This window comes from Podarcis muralis, chromosome 7, assembly GCF_964188315.1.
Source record: "Podarcis muralis chromosome 7, rPodMur119.hap1.1, whole genome shotgun sequence".
Lineage (NCBI taxonomy): Eukaryota > Metazoa > Chordata > Lepidosauria > Squamata > Lacertidae > Podarcis > Podarcis muralis.
Window position 1 is genome coordinate 86,317,600 of NC_135661.1, and position 13,424 is coordinate 86,331,023.

The window sequence follows — 13,424 nt, forward strand, 5'->3', positions numbered from 1 at the left end:
AAACCACCACCACCATCCCAGTTGAAAAAGGCATTTACTGCATTAATACGGCCATTAAAATTATTTTTCACTGTGGGGGAGTGTGTGTGTGAGCATGCAGCGTTTTACAAAGTGCATTTTGCTGCTCTTTGCATTGGATCTGTCCCAGCGAACAGGTGGGGAATCTCCAAATCAGGCTTTGTTCTGCAGTTTTTTCCATCGCAGAGGTGAAAATGTGTGTGTGTGTGTGTCTGTGTCTGTGTGTAGGTACACGCATGATTTTGTGAGTGGGCATGGATGCGGCACACCCAGATCCACATCCTCATAGATTTGGATTTATTTTGAGCACCCAAGAAGGAAAAATCCAAATGACAGTTTTAAAAAGTTTAGTAGGCGTTTTCAGTTTTTTTCCATTTTTTGAAGCGAGTTGACTCAAAACCTGATTCTGGGATGTGCTTCACTTTGCCTGGGAGTAGAGCTAGTTTGGCATTAGAACACAAACCCTGCTAAATCGGACAAAAAGTCCGCTTTGCCCAGTGTCCTGTTTCCGACAGTGGCATGTCTAGTTCAGCGGCATTCGGCTGGTTGTTCAGGGCTCACTATTTGGTCAAGGCCTGGTCATTTATTTATTTACTTAGATTTATGATAAATAAACATTTCAAACAGAATCATCTTTACGTATCATATTTTGACTCCCCCCCCTCTTTCTGCGGTTCTTTATATTTACTCTATTTTCCCGCATATCCCAATCTAAATCTATTTTATATTTCGTTTCCATCCATTTCATATATGTTTTCACTGCTGAACTGATCTAAGATGGGCTGCAACAGCAGCACTGCCACCAAAGAGAAATAATAATAATAATAATAATAATAATAATAATAATAATAATAATAATAATAATAATAATAGAGAAATGGGTCCCCAAATGTATGCTTGGCTTAAGGTGGTTACCCAGGTCTGAGAACCTTTAAGACCCACAAGCAGGCCACGAAATTAATTGTCCTCCCCAATTGTCTGTTTGCCAGCAGTGTTTTCTGGGATACACTGCCACTGAAGAAGGAAGCTCCATTAACCTCTGGCTTTTTGCTCGTTGCTTCCTCTTGGGTTATCAGGCTATGTCCCACAAGCAGCTTAAAGGTAAAGGGTAAAGGGACCCCTGACCATTAGGTCCAGTCGTGACCGACTCTGGGGTTGCGCGCTCATCTCGCTCTATAGGCCGAGGGAGCCGGCGTTTGTCTGCAGACAGCTTCCGGGTCATGTGGCCAGCTTCTGCTTCTGGCGAACCAGAGCAGCGCACGGAAATGCCATTTACCTTCCCACCGGAGTGGTACCTATTTATCTACTTGCACTGGTGTGCTTTCGAACTGCTAGGTGGGCAGGAGCAGGGACCGAGCAACGGGAGCTCACCCCATCGCGGGGATTTGAACCGCCGACCTTCTGATTGGCAAGTCCTAGGCTCTGTGGTTTAACCCACAGCGCCACCTGCGTCCAAGCAGCTTAGGTGACCATAAACCACTCTTCTAGGTTGTCAGTGCAACCATCATGGCCACCCCACAGAGACAGGCTGAGCTAGATGCTTCTGTGTGCTTCCCATGCGCAGTGGCCATGTGGGAGAAGCCACTTCGGTTGACTTTTCCCATGCCACCACAAACACCTGCCTCCAGCTCGTGCAGGAAACACTGAACACGCTCCCTGTGTGATTGGCAGAGCACACACCAGTCAGGTCCCTGTGATATTGCAGAGGTGCCTGTATATTTGGATTGCGAACAGGGTCCTTGTAAGAACATAAGAATATCAGATCAGCCTACTGGATGAGGCCAATGACCCATCTAGTCCAGCATCCTGTTGCACAGTGGCCAGATTCCTTTGGGAAGCTGGCATGCTGGTTATGGACGCAGCTTCAGAGCCCATAGCAACATTGCTGGCCCGAGGAGCTGCTTAGATGGGTTGGGTGGCTAGATAAGCCTTCTCCAAGTACCGTATTTTTCACTCTATAAGACGCACCAGACCATAAGACGCACCTAGTTTTTGGAGAAGGAAAACAAGAAAAAAAAATATTCTGAATCCCAGAAGCCAGAACAGCAAGAGGGATCGCAGCGATCCCTCTTGCTGTTCTGGCTTCTGGGATAGCTGCGCAGCCTGCATTCGTTCCATAAGACGCAAACACATTTCCTCTTACTTTTTAGGAGGGAAAAAGTGAGTCTTACAGAGCAAAAAATACGGTACTTTTTAAATGCCAGCTTCCAGTTGCAAAAGTGCTTTTTGCTCCTCATTGTGAGCTACAGACTTAATCATTGCTCATCTGGAATCTCTCTTCCACAGGCTCTTCTGTGAGTAAAAAGAGTGGATTAGCCTTTTCCCAGCTGGGGCCCTACAGATGTTTTAGACTTCCAGTCCTATCAGTGATGGGAGCTGGAGTCCAGAACATCTGGAGGACTCCAGCTTGGATGTATTGTCCCATGCTTTGATCACTTGGGACTGGGAGGGAGGAGGCAAATCTCAAATGAGTGTCCCAAGAGAGAAAATGGGAAGAAACTGGGTGACGGTGGGAAGGTGCAGTCTGTTTCTGAACCTGGGGACAAGATGGAGCTGCAAGGTTGCGATTTGTGAGATCGTGTTGCGTGTTTTCCCTCGATGGTGGAAGTCTGTACAGTTCTCAGGTGACCTAGGTGTTGACCAGACATTGCCCTGCTTAAGCTCCAGCAAGGTTGTGGCATCAGGGGCTTTGGACTGCGCCCTAGGGACCTCACCTGCCTTGTTGTTGTTTAGTCGTTTAGTCGTGTCCGACTCTTCGTGACCCCCTGGACCAGATCATGTCAGGCACTCCTGTCTTCCACTACCTCCTGCAGTTTGGTCAAACTCATGCTGGTAGCTTCGAGAACACTGTCCAACCATCTCATCCTCTGTTGTCCCCTTCTCCTTGTGCCCTCCATCTTTCCCAACATCAGGGTCTTTTCCAGGGAGTCTTCTCTTCTCATGAGGTGGCCAAAGTCTTGGAGCCTCAGCTTCAGGATCTGTCCTTCCAGTGAGCACTCAGGGCTGATTTCCTTCAGAATGGAGAGGTTTGATCTTCTTGCAGTCCGTGGGACTCTCAAGAGTCTCCTCCAGCACCACAATTCAAAAGCATCCATTCTCCAGCGATCAGCTTTCTTTATGGTCCAGCTCTCACTTCCATACATCACTACTGGGAAAACCATAGCTTTAACTATATGGACCTTTGTCGGCAAGGTGATGTCTCTGCCTTACTTGGAAGCAAGTCCCGTTTGCTTCCATGGGTAGCATCTCATGCTAGTCCCACTCACAGCAGACTTGTTGAAACTAAGTTTGGTCCATTGGTTTCAATGGGACTTCGTAAGACTCAGTTGCAGACAAACCAGTGCCACTTAACGTCCATACAATGGACACAATCCATCAAAATGTGCAGTGCAATCAACGTCCAGCAGGCCCTGTGGAAAGATGTCAAGTCCCGCAGGGTCCTGGTCTCCTGTGATGGAGTCTTCGACCAGGCTGGGGCCAAAGCCATTGCAGATCTGCAGCCAATCCCAGCTTCCTGTATGGGGCATAACTTTATTGTATTCACGCTACATTTTTTTAAAAAAGTTTGTGCTTAAAATACAACACACAACGTCCTCCTTAGGGCATTCTCATCCCGTGCATGTTTATATAGATGTAAGTCCCACTGATTTCGATGGGACCTTGTCTGTGTTTAGGATTTGGGTTGGTGGGAGTGTCAGAAGATTTCTTCTCATGACCAGATTTCTCTCAGCTCACATCTTTTCCCCTGCAGGGAGGTTTATGGGCTGGCGTATCAGGGCTGTGTCTTCTCGCTCCCACACCCCAGCCAATTGACAGCTCTGTCATTAGGAGGAGAAAGGTGTATGTTTGGTTTTGAGGGGGAAAGGCTGGTGTGGAAGAGAAGAATTACCTCTTTCTAAACCCCCCTCCCTGTGCCCATCAAAAGAAAAGCAATTCAGATCCCCCCACCCTCTTCAGCTTCTCAGCAACCCGATTATTGGGAAATGTAATATTTCTGCATGGTTGGGTTTTTTTATATATATAGCGAATGGTTAAATATTTGCTGTGTTGAATAATTATATAAATATCTCTTTTCAAGTGTAAAGAAAATTACATTTTAAGAAGAAAAACTTAAGGGGAAGGACACTGAGAACCAAATTCTTGCACTTCTGTATGGAAAGCTCAGATCGGGCCCCACAACCCCAAATAAAACCAGTGTTCCTCTTCCTGTTGTTGTTTATTTGTTTAGTCGTTTCCGACTCTTCGTGACCCCCTGGACCAAAGCACGCCAGGCACTCCTGTCTTCCAATGCCTCCCGCAGTTTGGTCAGACTCATGCTGGTAGCTTCGAGAACACCGTCCAACCATCTCGTCCTCTGTCGTCCCCTTCTCCTTGTGCCCTCCATCTTTCCCAGCATCAGGGTCTTTTCCAGGGAGCCTTCTCTTCTCATGAGGTGGCCAAAGTCTTGGAGCCTCAGTTTCAGGATCTGTCCTTCCAGTGAGCACTCAGGGCTGGTTTCCTTCAGAATGGAGAGGTTTGATCTTCTTGCAGTCCATGGGACTCTCAAGAGTCTCCTCTAGCACCAGAATTCAAAACTAATAATTCAAAACCCTCTTCCTAGCTGTGGGTTATCGGCCAGAGTATTTGGGAATCGGATTCTGAAGACGGCACAATAACATCAGAAGAATCTTGTAGGCCTGAGGTCTGGCTAGGCCAGCATCCTGTTCATATGGGGGGCAACCAGATGTCCCAATGGGAAGCCCCACAATCTGAACACAAGAGCACTCACAGCACTTGTGATCCCTAGTGACTGGTCCTCATTTTCATGAAAAACAGCCCTTTGGCGTACATTCTGCTCCCTTGCCAGTTCTAGCCCAGGACAGAAATCACTGTAGAATCTGGTTCCTAAATCAAAAGTGCCCTGCCCCCTCCCCAGCAAGGTTGGGAAATGCAGAAACTGGTTTAAAAGCGTCACTGGGGGTGGGGGGGGAGCAACTGGCCTAAGAAGAACGTGATGGATTTCCCTTCCTTTCGTCTTCGACTTGCGCCGTGCGGTTTGAAACTTTCCAGCCGTCGTAGAGCAAGTATATTTTTTTTCCACCCTGCGAGACATAAAAGTTATTTGCCCCCCCCCCCCGCCGCCATGCCCAGCCCTGCAACACCCTACCCCCAGATCCCTACTTACAGCTGGCAATGGTTTTAATTTGCAATTTTTTCTCCCCCTCTTGGAATTTGCAGCGGGGCAGAGAGGGAGAGAGAAGATGAAATGTTGCAGGATTTTGCCTCCCCATCTTTCTTGGGGGGCAGCGGGGGATTTGTTTTGCTTTGCGTAGGAGATCTAAAAGTTCCGTGGAGACGCTCACTTAACAGCTACACCGTGCTGGGCCTCAGCTACAAATATTTGTGTAACATATGGTGCGTGAACTTGTATAATGTATGGCTGGGAACACTCTGTCTTGCTAGCTATCCGTCCAAATCTAAGGGGAAAATGTGTGTGCTTGTGGGGGGGGGGGAGCAGCCAAAGGATGGCCTTTACTGGTTTGCAGTTGACATTGCTCATACGACATAAATCACAGAACAGGATGGAAGTCAGCTCCCCCCCGAACCCCCAAATGAGCTCTTTGAAATAACTGTGATCCTAGCAGAAATGGTTTCTTAGAGCCACATACTGCCTCCCCCCCCCTCCTTTGAACGACTTCTCTCTCGTTTTTTCAGAATTTGCTCTTCATCTAGAACATTACTTGGCACGTAGACCAAGATTCCAAATTGCATTTTTTTGCATGGATTTTAAGAATTGTGGAATTGGGTTTTGTTTTTTTGCACACACACACGGCCCTTGCTGTTTTTATTCACTGGGCGGGGAGTTCCCTTCACACATGCAGGTTGAGATCTTGACGATGCCACACTGTGGTGACTTTGAGGTGTGAACATGCCGTGTCGTACGCCGCATCCCAGACAGGACTTCTGCAGCCTGCGCACTGCTTCACACACACACACACACACACACACACACACACACACCACACACACTTTGATGGAGTCTGTCAGTTTACAAACTCGGCTTAGAGGTCTCCAGCGCTGGTGGGCCAAGGCAGGGCCAGGGGATGTAAGAGACGACAAACAGATGCATAATATGGGCAGACACGATTTGTGATTATAGTTTTCTGGGTCTCCATGTGTCTTCTACTGAACGAGACCTGCCTACAGAGCCTCTCACAGCCCAGGCTGGGTCCTGGGGCCCATATGTGAAGTTGAGATGGGGGGAAAGTCGGTCTCAGGGCATATGCAGAGGATTTTTTATTTTTTATCGTTTCCAACCGTCTCTCCAATAATTTTTTCTTCCAACAGGCTTTCCCGCATGGGCAAATGAGTCTTTACCACAAATGTCCACTTGTTAATATTTTAGTCTTGCGTTAAATATATGGGCAGAATGTAAAAAATAAAATTGTTGCTGCTATTGTTGTTGTTTTTCTGTTTTCGTCTTATATGCCTGGAGATGGTGGTTTAGAAGGCAGTTAATAAATCAATGATGATGGCATTAAGAGAGCAGCAATATGGGTTTTCAGGTTATGGGTTGTATCCAATGTCAAGTCTTATTCAGAATAATCCACTGAAATTGGGCAGCATGACTAAGGCCCATTATTTTCAATAAGTCTACTCTGAGTAGAACTTGGGTGGAGACAACCCTATGACCCCGAGGCAGCATTCCCACCACTGCCTGGCTGAGGAAAGTAAATATTGAGATCCAATGCAACTTTCCCCCAATTTTCCATGAATTTTAATGTACAGTAATTTGTTTTTTCCTTTCAAATGGTCTCGAACACCAATAGTCCTTTTGCCTCACTTTATGCTGGCAGCGTGGCTAGTCAGGAAATGAGGGGAAAGCACCAGGCTCTGTAAGAAGAGCTTATGCTCTGAGCCTCCAACTCCTTTCCAAACCCATTGTGCCCCAGTTTCTGTTCCGAGCTGAAACGTTGGCTGGTCTCTTTGGATCTCCCACTCTGCTAGGCCCTAAACATCTACTCTTGTGTAACAGGCATCCCTTATTCCCGCTGCTGGCCCTGGTCTTTGAAAAATGTGAGCTGGCAACCTGTTCTCCCAGGGACACTTCTGGCTCCTACCCGGGAGGAGACGTCTGCTCGTCAGATTCCTTCAACGAAGACATTGCCGTCTTTGCCAAACAGGTTGGTTTCTGGAGAACGAGAGGTGATGGAGGGAGGGCAGAGCTGGGGAGTGCTTGGCAGTAGGAACGTGCAAATAAATCTTCTCTAAGTTGTTGTTTAGTCGTGTCCGACTCTTCGTGACCCCTTGGACCAGAGCACGCCAGGCACTCCTGTCCTCTACTGCCTCCCACAGTTTGGTCAAACTCATGCTGGTAGCTTCGAGAACACTGTCCCACCATCTCGTCCTCCGTCGTCCCCTTCTCCTTGTGCCCTCCATCTTTCCCAACATCAGGGTCTTTTCCAGGGAGTCTTCTCTTCTCATGAGGTGGCCAAAGTCTTGGAGCCTCAGCTTCAGGATCTGTCCTTCCAGTGAGAACTCAGGGCTGATTTCCTTCAGAATGGAGAGGTTTGATCTTCTTGCAGTCCATAGGAGTCTCCTCCAGCACCATAATTCAAAAGCATCAATTCTTTGGCAATCAGCCTTCTTTATGGTCCAGCTCTCACTTCCATACATCACACCTGGGAAAACCATAGCTTTAACTATACGGACCTTTGTTGGCAAGGTGATGTCTCTGCTTTTTAAGATGCTGTCTAGGTTTGTCATTGGTTTTATCCCAAGAAGCAGGCGTCGTTTAATTTCGTGACTGCTGCAGTGATCTCTAAGTTACCACTCCTTAAAAATGTTCCTTAGCCAAATTGCCTACTTGTATGTATTTGTAAGGGACGCGGGTGGCGCTGTGGGTTAAACCACAGAGCCTAGGACTTTCCGATCAGATGGTCGGCGGTTCAAATCCCCGCCACGGGGTGAGCTCCCGTTGCTCGGTCCCTGCTCCTGCCAACCTAGCAGTTCAAAAGCAGGTCAAAGTGCAAGCAGATAAATAGCTACCACTCTGCTGGGAAGGTAAACGGCGTTTCCGTGCGCTGCTCTTGTTCGCCAGAAGCGGCTTAGTCATGCTGGCCACATGACCCGGAAGCTGTACGCCGGCTCCCTCAGCCATAATGTGAGATGAGTGCCGCAACCCCAGAGTCGTCCGTGACTGGACCTAATGGTCAGGGGGTCCCTTTACTTTTACTCTGTATTTGTAGTCTTTTTAAAAAAATAAATAAATTCAAAGCCAGGTTCTAGAAAAAGATTCCTGACTTTGTTGTCCGAAGGCAGCTCTTAACTCGCCAGAGCCAGTGGAAAGTCCTGTGGCCCCTTCAAAATGACTTCTTTACCATGGCAAAATTTCGAGACTTCATGCATGCAACGAACTGGATTCTGGCCCGTGAAAGCTCAGGCTGCCATAAATTGGTTAGCCCCTTCCTTATTTTTTCCCCCATTTAACGAAGAGTTATATACTTGGTTCAAAGTTGTTTGCATGAAATGGTGTAAAGTGTTCATTAAGAAAAACAAGCTTTCAAAACAGGAAGCAGGATAAAATGACCAAATTGCAGAGAAAACCAGTGGCTTAAAAATAAATAAATGTGTATAATAAAATCACATGCCTGGGTAGACTTGCCTAAGCAAGGAGGAGGTTTTTATTTTTTAGCAGGCCAGCATGGCACGTGGTCACGTTTGATGGGAGTTGTAGTCCCACTGCTAGAAGGAGAGGAAGGTTGAGGAAGGTTCAACCTTCAAGGTTGGTGTAGACTGTTGAGAATAATAATAATAACAATAATTTATTATTTATACCCCGCCCATCTGGCTGAGTTTCCCCAGCCACTCTGGGGCGGCTCCCAATCAAGTGTTAAAAACAATACAGCGTTAAATATTAAAAACTTTCCTAAACAGGGCTGCCTTCAGATGTCTTTTAAAGATAGGATAGCTGCTTATTTCCTTGACATCTGATGGGAGGGCGTTCCGCAGGGCAGGCGCCACTACCGAAAAGGCCCTCTGCCTGGTTCCCTGTAACTTGGTTTCTTGCAGCAAGGGAACCGCCAGAAGGCCCTCGGCGCTGGATCTCAGTGTCTGGGCTGAACGATGGGGGTTGAGATGCTCCTTCAGGTATACAGAGCAGAGCACCTTCTGCTGAATGCAGATTTTCTGTGCAGTGCAGAAAGTCATGCTGGTCTTTTGCTTAGCTCCACGGCTTTAAGGTAAGAGGTGATTTTCATTAGGACCAGGATGCAGGAGAAAAGGGTTACACCCACCCAAACCCATGTGACCGTCCCAATCCTCACTGGTGGGGTTTCCTTGCCTGCTGTTTCTCAGTGAAAAGCAATTGCCCATGCATAGCGCCATACATGTAGTCTGGCCTTAAAAAAAAATCCTCTGTATTCTTTTAATTGTATGGAAATTAGGGACATTTATATTCTTTTAATTCCACGTTTTTATCGTCCTACTGCCTTTATATCTTTTCTGTTCTGGCAACCGGGCAGAAGAGGGTGAAGGTCTGGCAAAGCTCGTAGCAGCCAAGATGTATCAAATGAATAGCCTAGGATGGAACAAAAAAAGTGTGTGTTTTTTGGGGGGTGGGGGGAGTAAAGCAAAGTCTGTAATGAGGTCTCTACACTTTAAAAGAAAAGAAAAAGCTCTCTCAGGAGTAGAGAATACAGAGTGGAAAAACAGCTTGGGGAGGAGGAAAGAGGAGCTTAATCCCTTTCCTCCTTTTTTGCTATTAAAGGTAAAGGTAAAGGGACCCCTGACCACTAGGTCCAGTTGTGACCAACTCTGGGGTTGCGGCGCTCATCTCGCTTTACTGGCCAAGGGAGCTGGTGTACAGCTTCCGGGTCATGTGGCCAGCATGACTAAGCCGCTTCTGGTGAACCAGAGCAGCGCACTGAAATGCCGTTTACCTTCCCACTGGAGCGGTACCTATTTATCTACTTGCACTTTGACGTGCTTTCGAACTGCTAGGTTGGCAGGAGCAGGGACCAAACAACGGGAGTTCACCCCGTTGCGGGGATTCGAACCGCCGACCTTCTGATCGGCAAGTCCTAGGCTCTGTGGTTTAACCCACAGCGCCACCCGCGTCCCTCTACTTACATCATAGGAGCCTACAAAACACCGTTGCTGTATGTAGGTTTTATTTTATTTTATGTTTATCTTATATTTTGGAAATGTGCATCCAGTTTTTTTCCCTTTAAATTTTTTTGGGCCCCCAAGAGAGTGGGGCCCTAAGCTATAGCTTGCTTAGCTTATATGTAAATCCAGCACTGGTTGCGTCCAGCACGTGTTATCCCACCCTTTCCAGTACATCTCCCTGCCAAGGGTGCATCTGTAGTGTTGCTTTCATTATAGGTGAGCTTCCACCACACGGTGGCAAGTTTAGGAGGCACAATCAGCGCTGATTTGGCACCCTTGATTTGGCACAAACCCACTTCCCCCCTCCCTAATCAGACTTTCTAGCGCAAGGAATAAGCTTAGGCAGCGGGCACTGGAACCGGTGGGATTCAAGTTGCAAGAAAGGGAGATTCTGGCTCAACATCAGGAAGTACCATATTTTTTGCTCTATAAGACTCTCTTTTTCCCTCCTCAAAAGTAAGGGGAAATGTGTGTGCGTCTTATGGAGCGAATGCAGGCTGCGCAGCTATCCCAGAAGCCAGAACAGCAAGAGGGATTGTTGCTTTCGCTGCGCAGCGATGCCTCTTGCTGTTCTGGCTTCTGAGATTCAGAATATATTTTTTCTTGTTTTCCTCCTCCAAAAACTAGGTGCGTCTTGTGGTCTGGTGCGTCTTATAGAGCGAAAAATACGGTACTTTCTGACAGTAAGAACTGTTTGACCAAGGGATGGAAGGTAGTTGTCTCTCCTTCCTTGGATGTTTTTAAGCAGAGTTTGGAGGGCCATCTGTCAAGAATGCTATGGTTGAGATTCCTGCATTGAAGGGGTTTGGACTAGATGATTCTTGAGGTCCCTTCCAACTCTATTATTCTATGTTAACGTCACCTAACCTCCCTTGGAAGCAAATAGGAACGAATGCTTGAGAAACAGGGTGTCCAGAAGCTCTTAAAAACAAGCAATTTTGTTGCACGAGTGGTCCTCATGAACTTTAGCTGTGTGACCTGAGTTTTATGATGTTAAGAAGAAGAAGAAGAGGAGGAGTTTGGATTTGATATCCCGCTTTATCACTACCCTAGGGAGTCTCAAAGCTGCTAACAATCTCCTTTTCCCTTCCTCCCCCACAACAAACACTCTGTGAGGTGAGTGGGGCTGAGAGACTTCAGAGAAGTGTGACTAGCCCAAGGTCACCCAACAGCTGCAGGTGGAGGAGCGGGGAAGCGAACCCGGTTCACCAGATTACGAGTCCACCGCTCTTAACCACTACACCACACTGGCTCTCTTAAGCAGCATATAGAGCCAGTTGAAGTAAAATAAACTGTGCAACCTGAATTTGCCATGGTGTGATTGAATCCCAGTCTGGCAGTGACCCCAATGGGGAGAAAACCCTTTGGGGATATGGGGGGAGGGCGGTGCAGGCAAGCAAACTGATGCAGAGAAATGGCGAGCCGAGAAATGGTTAATGGGAAATGGTTCTAAACCACCCCCTTCTTTTTTTAAAGGCATAAGGCATTATTATATGTGTTCGCAATGTGCTGTTTGTCCTTGAGACGCAGCTGGGAATTAGGAAATTCCTTTTACTGGGATTTAACTCCCCCCCCCCCCCCGCCCGCCTTCTATCTTTTCAGCTAGTTGCCAGAACAACAAAAGGGGAAATGGAGGAGCCCTCCTCAGCCGCCGTCATAAAATAAAATAAAATAATAAAAATGTACTCCCAAGGTCAGCCTTTGCCAAGCTGGTGCCCTCCAGGTGTCTGGGAATGACTGGGTCTGATGGGATTTGTAGTCCCAGCACATTTGGAAGGCACTCGCAAGGCAAACTTCGCCTTAGGTGAGTAAACAACTTTTGCTCCAACCCCAGACCTGCCCAAACTGGACTTCACACACACATATAAACACACAAACACACAAACACACACACACACACACACACACACACACACACACACACACCTTTGCAGCTGCCTCTGGATCTGCTCTTAAAGGTCCCACCCGGGTACCAGAATTTTTGATTCTCCAAGTTGGCGGAGCCCTGTCCCAGAACAGAGAGGATGAGGCCAGACGCCTGGGTCTGTTTAGTGCCCTGAAACTATTTACTGCCGCGATTTCTCTCTCGTCTCTCTCGTTTCTTAAATGAGACATGTGGAGGGGGGGAACTACACTTTTGCATTTTGATACAGGGAGGGGAAATGTTGAGGAATTTTAAAAGCACAGGGGGCTCCTGGCGTGGGGGTGGGGTGGAGAGAGGGAGGTTGCAAACTTTTGAAAGTGAAATATATGTTCTTCTGCCAGCTGCTGCTCTCTGGGGACGAGAGTCACATTTTTTTGCCGTTTCTTTACAGTTTCTGGGAAATGAGAGAAACAGATTTTTCAGTGATGCGCATCGATTCCTTACATTTCTCTCTATCATGTTTTCTCCCCCTGTACTAACGCTCCTTCTGTTTTCTTCTCTTCCCCCCCTTCCCATCCCGAAATGCCCTTTTTTTAGGTTAGGACAGAAAAACCTTTATTTTCTTCCAATCCTGAGCTGGATAACTTGGTAAGGACGCTTCTTTCTTTTCTCGTTTTAAGTTTTTAAACTGCATTTCCCCTGTCCGTCTGCCAGCCTTGCCTACTGCGCATAGGAGCAACGAGGTATTTTCTCACATTCACTTTTAGTAATCACTTCTCCACACACACATTTTTCCATTCAGAGAAAGTGTAGTGTAGTGGTAGAGTATTGGTCCATGATCCGGGAGACCAAGGTTCAAGGTCCTTGGGTGAGTCAAGGCCCCTCAGCCTTCTCCTACTTCACAAGATTGTTGGGGGGATTAAATGAGGAGGGGAAGAAGCAGGTACACCCCCTCAAGCGCCTTGGAGGAAAAGCTGTTATGTAAAGCCGATGAATCAATTAATAAATCAATTAATATGTGTGCACCATCCAGATGTTGTTGCACTCCAGCTCCCAGCAGCCTCACCCACCCATAGCTGTCAACGTTTCCCCTTTTTTAAGGGAAATTCCCTTACAGTGGTACCTCAGGTTAAGTACTTAATTTGTTCCGGAGGTCCATACTTAACCTGAAACTGTTCTTAACCTGAAGCACCACTTTAGCTAATGGGGGCCTCCTGCTGCTGCCGCGCCGCCGGAGCACAATTTCTGTTCTCATCCTGAAGCAAAGTTCTTAACCTGAAGCACTATTTCTGGGTTAGCGGAGTCTGTAACCTGAAGCGTATGTAACCTGAAGCGTATGTAACCTGAGGTACCACTGTAGTGCCTTTACATGGGTTAACTCTGAACATGGATT

General features: G+C 47.2%; 1 protein-coding gene across 5 annotated transcripts in view; it reads left to right on the forward strand.

The window, feature by feature from the left end:
• MEIS3 (Meis homeobox 3) overlaps positions 1–13,424 on the forward strand; it is a 105,904-nt gene that overhangs the window by 37,984 nt on the left and 54,496 nt on the right. For 4 of the 5 annotated variants that reach the window (XM_077932330.1, XM_077932332.1, XM_077932333.1 and 1 more), the window contains 2 exons: positions 7,034–7,181; positions 12,629–12,679. In XM_077932330.1, the coding sequence (XP_077788456.1) occupies positions 7,034–7,181; positions 12,629–12,679 (199 nt within the window). The remainder of the gene's footprint in view (positions 1–7,033; positions 7,182–12,628; positions 12,680–13,424) is intronic. The other variant, XM_077932331.1, reaches the window with a different exon arrangement.